We start from the raw sequence: 15,213 nt of genomic DNA, 5'->3' as shown, positions 1-15,213 counted from the left end.
ATCGGTGAACTATTAGCGGCAAACAATTGCATATCCGATGGGTTGACTCGTGCCAATTTCGAACACTTCGGAAGTACCGACACATCAGCGCCGGAGTCGATAAGGAATGTTATATTAGTTGATGTGTCGAATATACGTAGGCGGCAGTTCGAAGGCATCTCAGAGCGTCTGCCTATCCCTGAGATACTGCTGGCAGAGCACCCCTATTGTTTGCCATTTGGCGATGTAGATTGAACGAACTTACAAGGTTGGCGACACTTCTTAGCGTTTGGTCCAAACTTGGCGTGATACCAGCACATTTCGCCTGAATTGATGTTATGAGGACGCACTGGCGTTTTCGATCTGAAACGTGCACGTGTTTTCTCGCTGCTCGTAACTCTATCAAAACGCTGTTTCAGTTCTGCTATTTCGGTCCTCAGGTCGTTGTCTGTGGTATGATTCGATGCGGATACCTCGTGGATACGAACTTCACGCATTTGCATCGTCTCCACTATTGAGTCGGCGATTTTTAATTTGTCGACAATAGGTACATTGGTTGCTATAATTGCTGCTTGCGCATATTGTGGCAAGCGATTAACCCACAAATCATGCAAAATGCTCTCGCTTAGAGCGGAACCAGCAGCGCGCTTCATTTCGTTAAACAGGTCGCTCGGGCGGCGGTCGCCCAATGGCATGTCGCGCAATACACGTTGTAGGCGGCGTTGCTGGCTCTCAGTGAAATTTTCTATCAATTTGGTACGAATGAATTGATATCGCGCAGACGTGGGCGCAGCATCTATTATGGAGCGCAACTCCATTAACTTTACCTGCGGTATACTGGCCGCTACGATATTAAATTTTGCCGAGTCGGTTGTAACGCCAGAGGCTTCAAACCAAAAATCCAATGAGTAAAAATAAGCCTCAATGTTGTCTTCTGACATCAATGGCAGCGGGATGCGTGGAAAAATTGGTGTTGTAGCGTTGAATTCCCCGTGGCTTGGACCAGCAGTAACCGCCAGGCTATCGTTGAGTGACATCTCACTTACCGTCAAGGGTCACCAATTATAGAGATTGGGAGCGTAATAAAACACGTGTTTGCTCTTCAGGAACCAAATGCAAAAAGGGACGATATGCGTTTTTATTTTCTTTAACTAACCTAAAGCGAATACAAGTTAAAAGCGAATAAAAGCGAATATAAATGCGCATGGTTGTTGCATTTGCGTATAATAAATGCGCATGGTTGTATTTGCGAAATATAAATTTTATAAGCTTGGTAAATCTGTAAAGACAATTGATATGTTGCCACAGAGGGGATACAAGCAGCATACACTTCGGTTCATCCTTCAATTATTGGAAATCGCCCTGAATTGAAGCAGAAGGAGCCTGTTTTGAAAGTTTTTAAAGAATTGTAACAATTGGTTCAATAAATTTTTTTAAGCCGACTCAGTTCTATTACTTTCCGGACAAACTCTGTAACCATACATGAACTAATAATTAACAAAACCACAAAAAAGTTTTTTTTTCAGTTTTAAAAATTCCGAAATTGACTCTAACTCTTTTGTTCCAACTTTTGTCACAGTGTACATACATAAGAATGTACATGCGCCCCTCAAAATGCCATTTGTAAAAAATCAAATATTGAAAAACATGGCATTGTGACCTGTTGATTGTAATCTCAAATGCTAGTTTCACTGGAAACTGAATACGTTTGAAATGAAATGGCAAATCGGTGGAACTTGCACCCTTGTAAGTTCTTTTAAAAATTCTTGCAACTATTACATTATTCGAAAGCTGCGTCTCAATCAGTCGGGTTTCATTACACAGTTTTGACGGATGAAGATTGCGGAGCATAATAATGACAGATCTAACTATGAGACGCTAATGGAGTGGCGACATGCCAGGCAAATACAAAGAATTTGGAGATTCCACTGGATAATTCTCGGCTTCATGATCGATATTTTTGGCAGCTAAAATTCTGCATACACTCAACCAATCGCAGTTACGATAATTTAGGCCAATGTTTGGGTAAACTTTCGTGATGAGTTCATCTTTCGTTGAAGTGAATTGATATAAAACCACTTTAAGTATCAACCGGAATTTGCCCATTTCCAATTCGAAGCAGTTCTTTAGAGAAAACTTCTGTGGTGCTATCTTGTTGCAGGAACAGTACCAAAGCGACGATTATTATTCCGCAGATCTTTTGCGTTTCCGAAAGAAATGCACATGGAGAGTGTGTCGTGCATTTATAGTATTGTCAGACATACAAACCGAAGTGGGATTGTAATGGCCGGCAGGTGCATGAACCATATTAATTTTCACCACTTTATATAACTCTGGATCAAGAATTTTCGTCACTTGACCTGGTGTAATCTTTTCCACCATCCAAAGAAGAATGTGTGTATGCGGCAAACCTCTTTTTTTCCACTCAACAGAGTACATCCAGCATCTAACAGCATCATACATATGTACGTTGCTGCGAAATAAAGTCCATCAACCATCGTAGCTGGTTGCTGATTAACCGCGATTCAATAATTCCGTTATCTGTGGCCATTTTGAATTTCAAGTGAATGTGACAAACAAATCCAGCCGTCCACAATTGCGCACGTATGTCATCGCATCTTGCGAGTACTCATGCATGTGCTTTGGGCTGCCAATGTGTGTTTGTCGCATCTCGCAAGTGAATATACTCTTTAGATAGAAGATTGGCCTGATTGAGTCGTTCTGCCTCCCTCGTCACGTACACGTCAACTGCATACTGTTGAAATAATCGGCGATATCTCAAGAGATGGTTGTAAATCGATACGCGTAAAAGTTCATTGCACTGACTTTCTTATTTGTCTCAACATCTAAAAGTTATAAAAAAATTAAGTTAAAATTAAGAGTGCTTATTTTTCTTTTACTAACCATCGGGCGGATTGATCATGTTGTATCTCAAGTGCTATCCATTTTCACCACGGCAATACATAAGCGGATATTGTCGTCATGCAGTCGATGAGTTTCACTGATTCGCTCTAATGCATCTCCAGCTCGACGTTTAATAACAATATCACGGGATTCTAAATTATCGCCAACAAAAACAATTGCTTTTTCTTTGGCCGTCGGTGCATTACATTGCCGTTCATGAGTGCCTGCTGACCGTTTGTCTGCTTTTATGACGATTCTGTGATCATCAGTTGGCATCATTTCTTGCAATTGCTACAATATTTCTCTCTTCGTCGCATTGAAATATACACAACGTCGATTAACTTCTTCATCTGAATCTCCAAGAAAACACATTTGGAGGTATTTTTGATCTTGATAAGGATGCATCAACAACGATCCAGCAAGAGGAATTGCCCGTGAATCTGTATAGTTGCGGACAAATATTTATTTCTTAATTTCTTTATTTTATTGGCGAGATATCGGGTGATTTTTTAAGAGCTTGATAACTTTTTTTTAAAAAAAAACGCATAAAATTTGCAAAATCTCATCGGTTCTTTATTTGAAACGTTAGATTGGTTCATGACATTTACTTTTTGAAGATAATTTCATTTAAATGTTGACCGCGGCTGCGTCTTAGGTGGTCCATTCGGAAAGTCCAATTTTGGGCAACTTTTTCGAGCATTTCGGCCGGAATAGCCCGAATTTCTTCGGAAATGTTGTCTTCCAAAGCTGGAATAGTTGCTGGCTTATTTCTGTAGACTTTAGACTTGACGTAGCCCCACAAAAAATAGTCTAAAGGCGTTAAATCGCATGATCTTGGTGGCCAACTTACGGGTCCATTTCTTGAGATGAATTGTTCTCCGAAGTTTTCCCTCAAAATGGCCATAGAATCGCGAGCTGTGTGGCATGTAGCGCCATCTTGTTGAAACCACATGTCAACCAAGTTCAGTTCTTCCATTTTTGGCAACAAAAAGTTTGTTAGCATCGAACGATAGCGATCGCCATTCACCGTAACTTTGCGTCCAACAGCATCTTTGAAAAAATACGGTCCAATGATTCCACCAGCGTACAAACCACACCAAACAGTGCATTTTTCGGGATGCATGGGCAGTTGGTCACCAAGATCATGCGATTTAACGCCTTTAGACTATTTTTTGTGGGGCTACGTCAAGTCTAAAGTCTACAGAAATAAACCAGCAACTATTCCAGCTTTGGAAGACAACATTTCCGAAGAAATTCGGGCTATTCCGGCCGAAATGCTCGAAAAAGTTGCCCAAAATTGGACTTTCCGAATGGACCACCTAAGACGCAGCCGCGGTCAACATTTAAATGAAATTATCTTCAAAAAGTAAATGTCATGAACCAATCTAACGTTTCAAATAAAGAACCGATGAGATTTTGCAAATTTTATGCGTTTTTTTTTTTTAAAAAAGTTATCAAGCTCTTAAAAAATCACCCGATATTACGTGTTAAATTGTTGATGAACTAACCTTGAATGTGGGATTGTAATTATGCTCATTCACAATTTCTCCAACAAACGACGTCATTTGAAAACAATCGCCATACATCTTTGAATTTTGTAAAAAATTATTCGAATTTGGTGATTCACCGTAAAGCAACGATCGGAAAGGCTCTGTTGGAGGGCCTTCACTTTTCCGCTTGCGCCTGTTTTTCCATTTCAGTGCATCACAATGCGGGCAAGCGACAGATATCGAACCGAACCGAACTGTTGCGGTATTCAATAACCGGCTCATATCGAAAATCTGCACGTACGATATTCAAAGGCGGCGATCGTTGTTGTTGCTGGCGTTGTCGTTGAGAAGCCAAACGTTGTTCTCTTGCTTCTCGGAATTTTTTATTATAAATAGTTAAAAAAATAAAACAAATTAAAACAAACAAAACCTAAGTTCGGATGCAACCGAACATTTTATACTCTTGCAACTTGCAAGAATTAAAGAAAGGGAAATACTATAAGTACTGTAGTACTGTAAGACCTCATCCAGAGGATAGAAATTCAAGCAATTTTATATATAACTCCTATACTGACAGACACATAAGGTTTATTAGAAAAACGAAAACCGTTGTATGTATTATCTATTTTTCTCAATACCATATACTATTAACATGCCACGTACTAAAATCCCAATAATGTAGGATAAAGTCAGCCCGATGTTCGAAAAAGCCGGATAGGTCAAGTTTTCGCCCAATTTTATTAACTTTAGACAAAAATGCACAATGTTATCAGTGATACACGCTCTCTTATTTTCATTGAGATAACTCACATATTGACCGATATATGCGGTACAAAGTCAACCGGCAATTTGAAAATCTTTATGTTAGGTATATGAGGGCTAATGAAAGTATAGGTCCGATTCGTCCAATTTTTGACATACAGACATACCATTATCAGGGAAGGATTATCCTTTAATTTCAATTATACATATATCTCACACATTGACCCATATTTTCTATGGTTACCGGGGTCAAAATATTCGGTACCTACGGGCTTGGACAGCTTTTACTGGACTTATATCCCGTTATATTTATTACTTCTTGATTTGTGTACTGAAAACTGAAAGAATCTAGTGGAATTTAAAATTGTGTTATATGGGAAGTAGGCATGGTTGTAGTCCGATTTTCCATTTTCGCTCTGTGATATACATAGGGTTATGATAGAAATGTTACGTACCAAATTTTGCCGAAATCGGTCGGTTAAGTCCCGAGATATGAGGTTTCACTGCAAAGGCGGTGCCTATCGTCTAATTTTCGCTCGAGTGTCTTTCATAAGCTCTAGGTGCACTAGCAACTGGTTGCAAGAGTATAAAAAAAAATTGTATGTATGGAGAAAGTCACTTTTTGGAAATTTTCGGTTTTTCCTCAGTAAAAGCATAAGGTTGCTTTTTTATTTCTAAACCTTCCCAAATCCACAAAGAACAACTTTAATCATTACTAACTAACAAACATTCAGTTTTATACTCAGAGTATTATACTTTTGTTCACCTAGTACGTATCACCCAAAACTAATGGAGATAGATAAACGGTTATATATATCTATAAATGATCAGAGTGACGAGAAAAGTTGAAATCTGGTTGACTCTCTCCGTCCGTACGTCGGTGAAAGCTGTAACTTAAGTAAAAAGTGAGATATATTGATGAAACTTGGTATGCAGGTTCCTCAGTACAAAAAAAATTTCGAGCTCGTAAATGTGCGTAATCGAACCATTGCCACGCCCACAAATCGCTATTAGCTGAAAACGCATAAAGTGCCTTAACTAAGCACTAAGATATAAAACTGTAATTTGGTACAGCGGATCGCAGTAGAAAGAGAAACCTGTGGGCACAATTTTTTGAAAAAGTGGGCGTGACCCCACCCTCTAATAAGTTTAATGTAAATATCTCCTAAATCACTTAAGCTATTATCAGCAAATTTTGATGAGCGGAAATCTTGTAAAAACTTCTACCAACTGTGTGAAAATGGATGAATAACCTGCTCACTCCCCATATAACGGTAACTAAAGACGCCAGAGACATTAATTTTTATCTACGCGATGGTATGATAACATTGTGGGAGGTGGAGTGAAAATTGGATGATGGGCGTGGCCTCGCCCACTTTTTGGTTAAATCCCATATCTCGGGACCCGACCAACCGTTTAACCGTTTTATTCTGGCACGAAATCGGTCACTTGATTCGTTCAGTTTCCAGTACACAAATAAAGAAGCAATTAATAAAACGGGATAAAACTTCGTACGAATAATTTCTTTAGTGCGTGTAATCTGTCGGTCAGTGTGTGATGTAAATAACTGAAATTAAGGGATAATCCTTGTCTTATAATGGTATGTCTGTATGTCAAAAATAGGTTGAATCGGACCAATACTTCCCTTAGCCCGCTTATAATTAATATAAAGATTTACGAAATTCAGGGCGACTACTGTTTCACTAATAACATTGTGTCTTTGCGTCTAAAATTAATAAATTTAAGCGAAAACTTGACTTACCCCGTATATAACTAATATCAGGATTTTTGAACATCCTGACTTTATCTATTTTATTGGTTTGACACCTTAAAGTATTTCCCTGGGTTTGATTCTTGCAAGTTGCAAGAGTATTATATGTTTGGTTGCACCCGAACTTAGCCCTTCCTTACTTATTATATATATATGATAGATTGTACTTCCTCGATTAAGTTCTGCAGCTCGAATTATTTTCTCCAGCAGTAGATTGAGAATGTCGCACTAAAGGGAGTCGCTTTGTCTAAAACCTCGTTTGATATCAAACGGCTTGGAGGGGTCCTTTTCCATCCTGACGAAGCTTTTGGTACTGCTTAACGTCAATTTACATAACCGTATTAGTTTTGCGGGGATACAAAATTCAGATATAGCGGCATAGAAATAGCTCTTTTCGTGCTGTCATCAATAGCCTGATAATAGGCAGTAGAACGTCATCATCATCGATTAGGGAATTTCGGCCTCTCTCCTTTTCTGTCTGCAAATGCGTCACCCTTTCCTCTTCAACTCTCGGTATCTATCCCGTCCCGCACGTGTTATGGTCGATTGTAACGTTGCGAGGTAGGCAGTCTGTTTCTCGCCGCTGCGACACGGCACTCCTCGTCGTACCAGCTGTTCTTTTGCATTCTCCGCAGCTGTATGTATGGATCTTCAAATGGCGACCCACAGTTCCCTTATATCAAGTTGTTGACGACTGCTCCCAGAGTGCAGGAGTGCAAGCCGTCGAACCTTCCTTGAGTTTGTTGACGTGCGTTCTTTGCTGCACAGAAGCGGGTTCGAATCTTGGCTGCAAAAAGATTGTGGTCAGAGTCGATGTTAGGTCTTCGGAGCGCACGCTCATCTAAAACACTGGAGACGTGTCTTCCATCTATCACAACATGGTCGATCTGGTTGGTGGTTTTTCGATCCAGCGACAGCCAGGTAGTTCGGTGAAATTTCCTATGCTGGAATCTAGTACTAGAGATAACCATATTTCGGGCCTCAGCAAAGCGATCAGCCTCAACCCATTTGGAGATGTTCCTCGTGGAGGCTGAATTCACCCACTGTTGCGCCAAAGATACCTTCATTGCCCACCATGGCGTTGAAGTCGCCAAGCACGATTTTGATATCGTGACGGGGACAGTTCTCATTGGTGCGCTCCAAGCGCTCATAGAAGACATCTTTGGTCACATCGTCCTTCTCTTCCGTTGGAGCGTGGGCGCAAATCAACGATAGGTTCATACGCCGGGTTTAATGCCAGGACTCGGTGACAGAGTCCCTCTCCTACCTCAAATTTACGCTCTTTTCACAGCACTAGTCAGTCCTTGTCACGTCCATCGCACTTCTTAGACGGCGGTGATGTCAATCGGGTCCGAACCTTTCAGGTGCATGCCCTTAAATCGTATTGTAGGGGTCGTCATCAAAAGGGGTGAGGATACTTGGTCTAAAACCGGAAGTAGTGAGCTGCTTGAGAAATATGTAAAATAATTCTTCCGGGCCACACCCAAGTGAATGGAGCTCAGAGAACCTTCATCACTTGCTGAACTTCATGGCTCCATTCTCCTAGTATATACATATACATATGTATAATATATTAACTGACCCCGCAGGCGTTGTCCTGCGTGAAATTATGTGTTTCGAAACGAAAAGAATGTTGAATTTACAGTGTCGGACAAAACATATTGGACTGATGGCTGTGAATGCTAAAACCAAATTACATATTTAGATATCAAAAAAGTAGTTAATTATAAAGGCATATTGTTTATTTAGTGAAACAATGAAAAACCATATAATTTTTTTTTTCAATATTTTACATTTTATACGAAAGAAATTAGAAGTACCCAATATTCACTGCCACAAAACATATTGGGCTATTCGGGTTTTTTTGTGATAAGGGTCGAAAATCCCATTATTTTCTGACGATTTTGCATTCCCTCCGAAATTTGAACAACGACATTAAAAATCAGCATCATTTTAGTTTAACAAAGTTTCTTTATATAAAAAGTTGTGACGTGATTAAAATTCGACTTATTTCGAAGAAATTAATAACAAAAAGTGACCATGGCTAGAAGCAAACATTCAATTCTATTAAAACAATTAATTAGTAAAGACTACATGAATGAATTTTCGTAAAAAGACATTTGTAACAAATTTTATATCAACAAATCCACAGTGACCTTTATTATAAAGAAATTTAGGGACAGTGGATCGTGGAAGACGACCCAATGCTCGAACACGACATGATGATTCAAAAAAACGTACAGAACTAATATAGTTTCCTGATATGTCGGCAGCGAGCGGGATTAAGGCTTTAAATTTTAAAGTTCAAACCGTACTGTACAAAGAAGAGCGTGTGCAGGTGGGCTAAGAAGTTATGGAGCAGCTATCAAGAAAAAAACGACTAAGAAGATTACAATTGGCTCGGGAACACATCAACTGATCAGTGAAACAATGAAAAACAATACTTTTCGCTAATGAATCAAAATTTAATTTGAAAAATGCAGACGGAATGAGAAGAGTTCGCTAACCAAAAATAAGAGGTCAGATCCCCAATACTGCCAAGGCTCGGTTAATCATCTTGGATGTAGCGATATGGTATGAGGATGTTTTTCCGAGCTTGGCGTTGAACCTCTTCATTGAATCAATTGCAATATGGATCGATTGATATACAAGGATATCCTTGAGAACGTGATGCTTCCCCATTCCGAGTGGAATATGCCACTTTCATGGTCGTTTCAACACGACACGACCCAAAGCACACGTCGAAACCAGTGGCAAATTGGTTCGTAGCTCAAAATATTAATGTCCTAAAGTGGCAAGCTCAATCGCCGGATCTCGGAATGTGTTTTGTCGCACTGAATATTGAATATGTTTAATTTTTTCGTATAAAATGGCAAGGAATCAAATAATTTTTACGGTTTTGTATGTTTTCATAAAATAAATATTTATTCTTTAAATTAGAGCGATTTTTTTATATATATAAAATGATAATTGCGAGAATAGGAGATGATAATGTAATTCGTTGATATGAGTCCAATATGTTTTGTATTACACTATATATTGTGTTGAAAATCATTTATTTGCGATTTTTCTACATTTTTTTCAATGTAGCGCAGCTTGATAAACAACAACTTTTTGGCTTCTGTTCCAGTGCGTGAATGTACAGAGAAGATGGGGTTTCAACTTTTGAACACGCCATATACATATATACATACATACATCTGGCCGTGTGAAAAACATAGCATTTCCAGATTTATGCCACACACTTCTAGCTACTATCCTTCTGTGCTGTTGGTTGTCATGGCAAATGCAATTTCCCCTGGAGACTGAATAAGTTTGAACTGAAGTGGTAAATCGTTGGAACTCAAAAGAATTCGTAGAATCAAGCATTCTGCCCCTTGTATTGTTGATATGTCGAAATTATCATCGCGAAAAGTGTGCAAACTTCAGTGGCATGCGAAGTAGCTATCGCATCGTCCATCGTTTGATTCCAGTGATTATCATGTTCCAACAATTATAACTGCTGACATGCTTCTCAAAAAGTTGCACAGACCGTACCATTCACAATACGCAATGGCTCAAACGAAGTTGAACCGATTACATTAACCAATAGCAACTGAAGGTAGAAGAAATCCTTATTTTTCGGGTGGATTGTATAAATTAGTCCTAATGCATTAGTTGAGAACACACATCTACTGCTTGGCCTTCTTTTCTGCATAACCATTGCATTCCAAGTATAATATCAAGGCATTTTTCTAATAGAGCAACGTTCTCACAAACGGATCACTGACGCAAATTGAGAAAAAACTCGTCAACGTCAATTTTGTTGTTGGCGGTGTTTCCGTAGGCTGTAGTGTATTCTCTGGGTTCAAATGCACTCTTTGGCCTTCTCCAAATGAACTGCGAGATGCACAACAGGCGAAAAATGTTCATGAATTGCAAAAGTAAATATCTTACAAAACGCTTCACTGCAGTTCACGCATCGACCTATTTGATACTTGCTGATCTCATCTCGTTCAAGGCCAATAACCGCCATGTTGCTTTCTTTGGTGATGTACTGGCAAACGTATTTGATCGATTTCACCAAACTGCATTACTCAAAATTGATATGAGTTTTGAATGTGAATTAGACAATAATGGAGAATATGGTACGATCCATGTGTTGTCAACTTCGATATTCACTCCTCTAAATTGAATGCTGAATGTTCTGCCATTGTCGTCTGTAAGTGACGCCGATACAGTGGATACCCATCATTTCCAGTTTGCGTTTCCGAAAGAAGAGCACATGGATAGTGTTTCGTGCATTTATTGTCAGACATACAAACCGAAGGGGGATTGTGGTATCCGCCAGGTCCATGAACCATATTGGTTTTCACCACTTCGGATAATTCTGGATCTATATCTGGATCAGGAATTTCAGCAGAAATCCACCATCCATCATCAAAATAGAATGTGTGCTTGCGGCAAACCTCTTTTTTGCCACTCAACTGTGAACATCCAGCATCTAACAGCACCATATATACGTTGCTTCAAGATAAAGTCCATCAAACTATTATTTGAAAAGTCGTGCTGTGACATCGTGGCGATCGCTAGCTAATTGACCGTGATCCATAATTCCGCACGTATATCATCGCATCCCGCGAGTACTCATGCATGTGCTTTGGGCTGCCAATGTACATATGTTGATGGCAAAAAGAATGCAGACCGGGCGACCTCTTCGTGGCATCGTAACAAATTTCATTCTGTAGTTGATCACTTTGTATGAAACACAGATAAAGTTTTCACTGAAAAATTTTCAATAATTTACCTTTCGAATAGCTGAAATAAAGAAAGCCATCGACCGAAATTGAACGATTCAAATAATTTACAAATAAATCAATTGGAAAACAAAAAAAAATAGAAAAAAAATTTGTGTGGACAAGTCACTTTTTGGGAATTTACTCTCGTAAGCCGGTTAAAATGAGCATTTTCTATTTTTTTTTACAAACCATCCTCATTGGATTCTTTTTAATGTGGTTCAGGTCATTAATTAGTCATTGTGTCCAATATTTATTTGTCATAAACAAAAAGCGAGAATCCGCTCTAATTGAATGCTATGAATAACTGAGCAAGAAAAATAGTTTTATTCACACTTTTGCCCTGACACCAGAAACCTTATGTATAATAAGATTAGAGGAGAGTAATAATTTTCACTAGTTCATTCAAGAGTATTCAAAGAATAACAAGTAAGGAAGGGCTAAGTTCGGGTGTCACCGAACATTTTATACTCTCGCATGGTAAAGTGATAATCGAGATTTCATTATCCGTCATTTACATATTTTTCAAATACCGTATTTGTGTAAAGTTTTATTCCGCTATCATCATTGGTTCCTAATGTTTATACTCGTATTATACAAAGAAGGCATCAGATGGAATTCAAAATAGCTTTATATTGGAAGAAGGCGTGGTTGTGAACCGATTTCAGCCATATTTCGTACATGTCATCAGGGTGTTAAGAAAACATTATATACCGAATTTCATTGAAATCGGTCTAGTAGCTCCTGAGATATGCTTCTTGGTCCATAAGTGGGCGGCGCCACGCCCATTTTCAATTTTTAAAAAAAGCCTGGGGGCAGCTTCCTTCTGCCACTTCTTCCGTAAAATTTAGTGTTTCTGACGTTTTTTGTTAGTCGGTTAACGCACTTTTAGTGATTTTGAACATAACCTTTGTATGGGAGGTGGGCGTGGTTATTATCCGATTTCTTCCATTTTTGAACTGTATATGGAAATGCCTGAAGAAAACGACTCTGTAGAGTTTGGTTGACATAGCTATAATAGTTTCCGAGATATGTACAAAAAACTTAGTAGGGGGCGGGGCCACGCCCACTTTTCCAAAAAAATTACTTCCAAATATGTCCCTCCCTAATGCGATCCTTTGTGCCAAATTTCACTTTAATATCTTTATTTATGGCTTAGTTATGACACTTTATAGGTTTTCGGTTTCCGCCATTTTGTGGGCGTGGCAGTGGGCCGATTTTGCCCATCTTCGAACTTGACCTTCTTATGGAGCCAAGGAATACGTGTACCAAGTTTCATCATGATATCTCAATTTTTACTCAAGTTACAGCTTGCACGGACGGACGGACAGACGGACGGACAGACAGACATCCGGATTTCGACTCTACTCGTCGCCCTGATCACTTTGGTATATATAACCCTATATCTGACTCTTTTAGTTTTAGGACTTACAAACAACCGTTATGTGAACAAAAATAATACTCTCGTTAGCAACATTGTTGCGAGAGTATAAAAATTTACCAGTACACATGTTCACCTCATTACTATTCGAAATAATTAAACGTTCATACAATCAAACAAATAACATCAGCAACGTAAATTTAATAGGTCAATTTAATCATTGAACAGGCTTACATGTACGAGGTGTGTTAAAAAAATTACAGTTTGTTGAAAAAAAAAATTTCTATCGTGTACATTAAAGGTGTCATTTTCAAAATAGTCCCCATTTGACATTATGCACTTATGCTAGCGCTTCTTCCAATCGTCGAAACTTAAACTTGATTTTTGAAATAGCGTTCAGCTCTTTCCGCGATTTTCTTCTATATTGTAAAACAACGGTCTTAATTTTTAGAAATAATGTATAATATACATTATATAATGTATATATAATGCATTTTTATACAAAAAAAGTACGTGTCACGTTGTTTGTCTACGATGGACTCCTAAACTACTGAACCGATTTGAGTAAAAATTAGCACACTATATCCAGTTCGAACCAACTTAGAAGATAGGATAGTAAAAAACAATACATAAATAAAAAATACAGTGAAAGCTCCATTAAATGGACGCCATATTAAGTAGGCATCTCTATTAATCATGCACATTGTTGATGTTTATTAAGTATAATCTATTAAGCGGACAACTCTATTAACTAGACAGAAAGGCTGGTAACCAGACATTGAGAAAGCAGCTTTAAATTCGTTATTTTTTCCAATGAAATTTATTTGTATAAATATATTCAAAATTAAATCTCATGTACAATCCCTAAGATTCTTATACCGACAAAAGCGTTTTCGCTTTTATTCGGGAATAAAACTTTCACTGTATTGAGTAGTTTATTTTATGAATAATAGTATAAAATATATACCACAGCAACGCGTGGCCGGATCCCCTAGTATTATCAATATAATGTGACAACCTTGTAGTTTTTAATACAATTTAATTACTTTTTTTAGAGTTATTATTTTCAAATATGTTGAAACCACTGTGGATAAAGGTATCCGGGAATTACAGATTCTTCAGTCTTTAAAATTTCGGGAAATGGTTGCATGCCTTCGTTATCAAGCTGCTTATATTACGCTTATATGTATATAAGTATTTGAATATATATATATATATCTATGCAGACAAGATTTCATATTTTGTAGAAGAACTTTATTGTAAATAGAAATATCGGCAGGTATGCACGTATTATTTTCAATATTTTTTTTTAATTTCATGCAAAACAGATATGATACATTTTACATTCCACCCCGTAAGGCCATACTTACGAACAGCGTTTCTTGAAACGTATTGTTTTATAATTTCTTACCCTCATTTTTTTCAAATAATATTTTGTACCCAAAAAATCTAATAGGGCAGTCACCCTCATCTTTTTTATGTTCAGCGAAAATCACCCTCAATAAAAAACCACTAACAAGTTGATGCTGAAAGTGGTATGAGGTGTTCCCGCACTCACAGTGAAGCGCTGAACACATAGAGAGCGACAGACTGCAAACTACATCAGTCAAATATTAAAATACACACGTTCCTATGGGCAGTGTTATTTTGATAGCTGCACGACTACACGACTGCAGGCCGACAGTTGTCGTTCTCGCTAACTTCAATATCCTCCTATTTTTGCCAACGACAGTACGACGACAGTACAGTTGACAGTAGAATGGAAGATAGAGAAATGAGGTAGAGTGGTGATGCCACTAATATGTAAAATGTAAAACTATTCACAGCTCTAACAAACTTGAAGTTATTTTACAAATAAAAGCATAAAATAGCTATATTATAGCTCTATTATATCATTTGTAATAACAATTCATAATTTAAAGCAAAAATATTGACCTATTTACTTATTTTATGCATAAAAAATTTCACTTTGAACAAAATATTAAAATTTCATTGAAGTGAAAGGAATTAGTATGGCCACAACGAAATTGTGTACATACAAAATGGAAAACTGCGTTGTTTTGTGTACATGCCGGCCATTGTGTTGTTGTTGTTTCTCAAAATGTACATGTAGTAAGATGAACAACGACGTTTTCAGTACACTGTCGTGCT

General features: G+C 38.0%; 1 protein-coding gene across 1 annotated transcript; it reads right to left on the bottom strand.

Moving 5' to 3' along the window:
* Nucleotides 1-203: 203 nt before the first annotated feature.
* LOC126766014 (uncharacterized) lies at nt 204-1,016 on the bottom strand. Its single transcript, XM_050483728.1, has one exon. It carries the CDS (start codon nt 1,014-1,016, stop codon nt 204-206), a length of 813 nt encoding a protein of 270 aa, XP_050339685.1.
* Nucleotides 1,017-15,213: the final 14,197 nt, after the last annotated feature.

This window comes from Bactrocera neohumeralis, unplaced genomic scaffold (assembly GCF_024586455.1).
Source record: "Bactrocera neohumeralis isolate Rockhampton unplaced genomic scaffold, APGP_CSIRO_Bneo_wtdbg2-racon-allhic-juicebox.fasta_v2 cluster11, whole genome shotgun sequence".
In the NCBI taxonomy this organism is placed as follows: domain Eukaryota; kingdom Metazoa; phylum Arthropoda; class Insecta; order Diptera; family Tephritidae; genus Bactrocera; species Bactrocera neohumeralis.
This window is presented reverse-complemented; position numbering and strand designations above follow the sequence as displayed.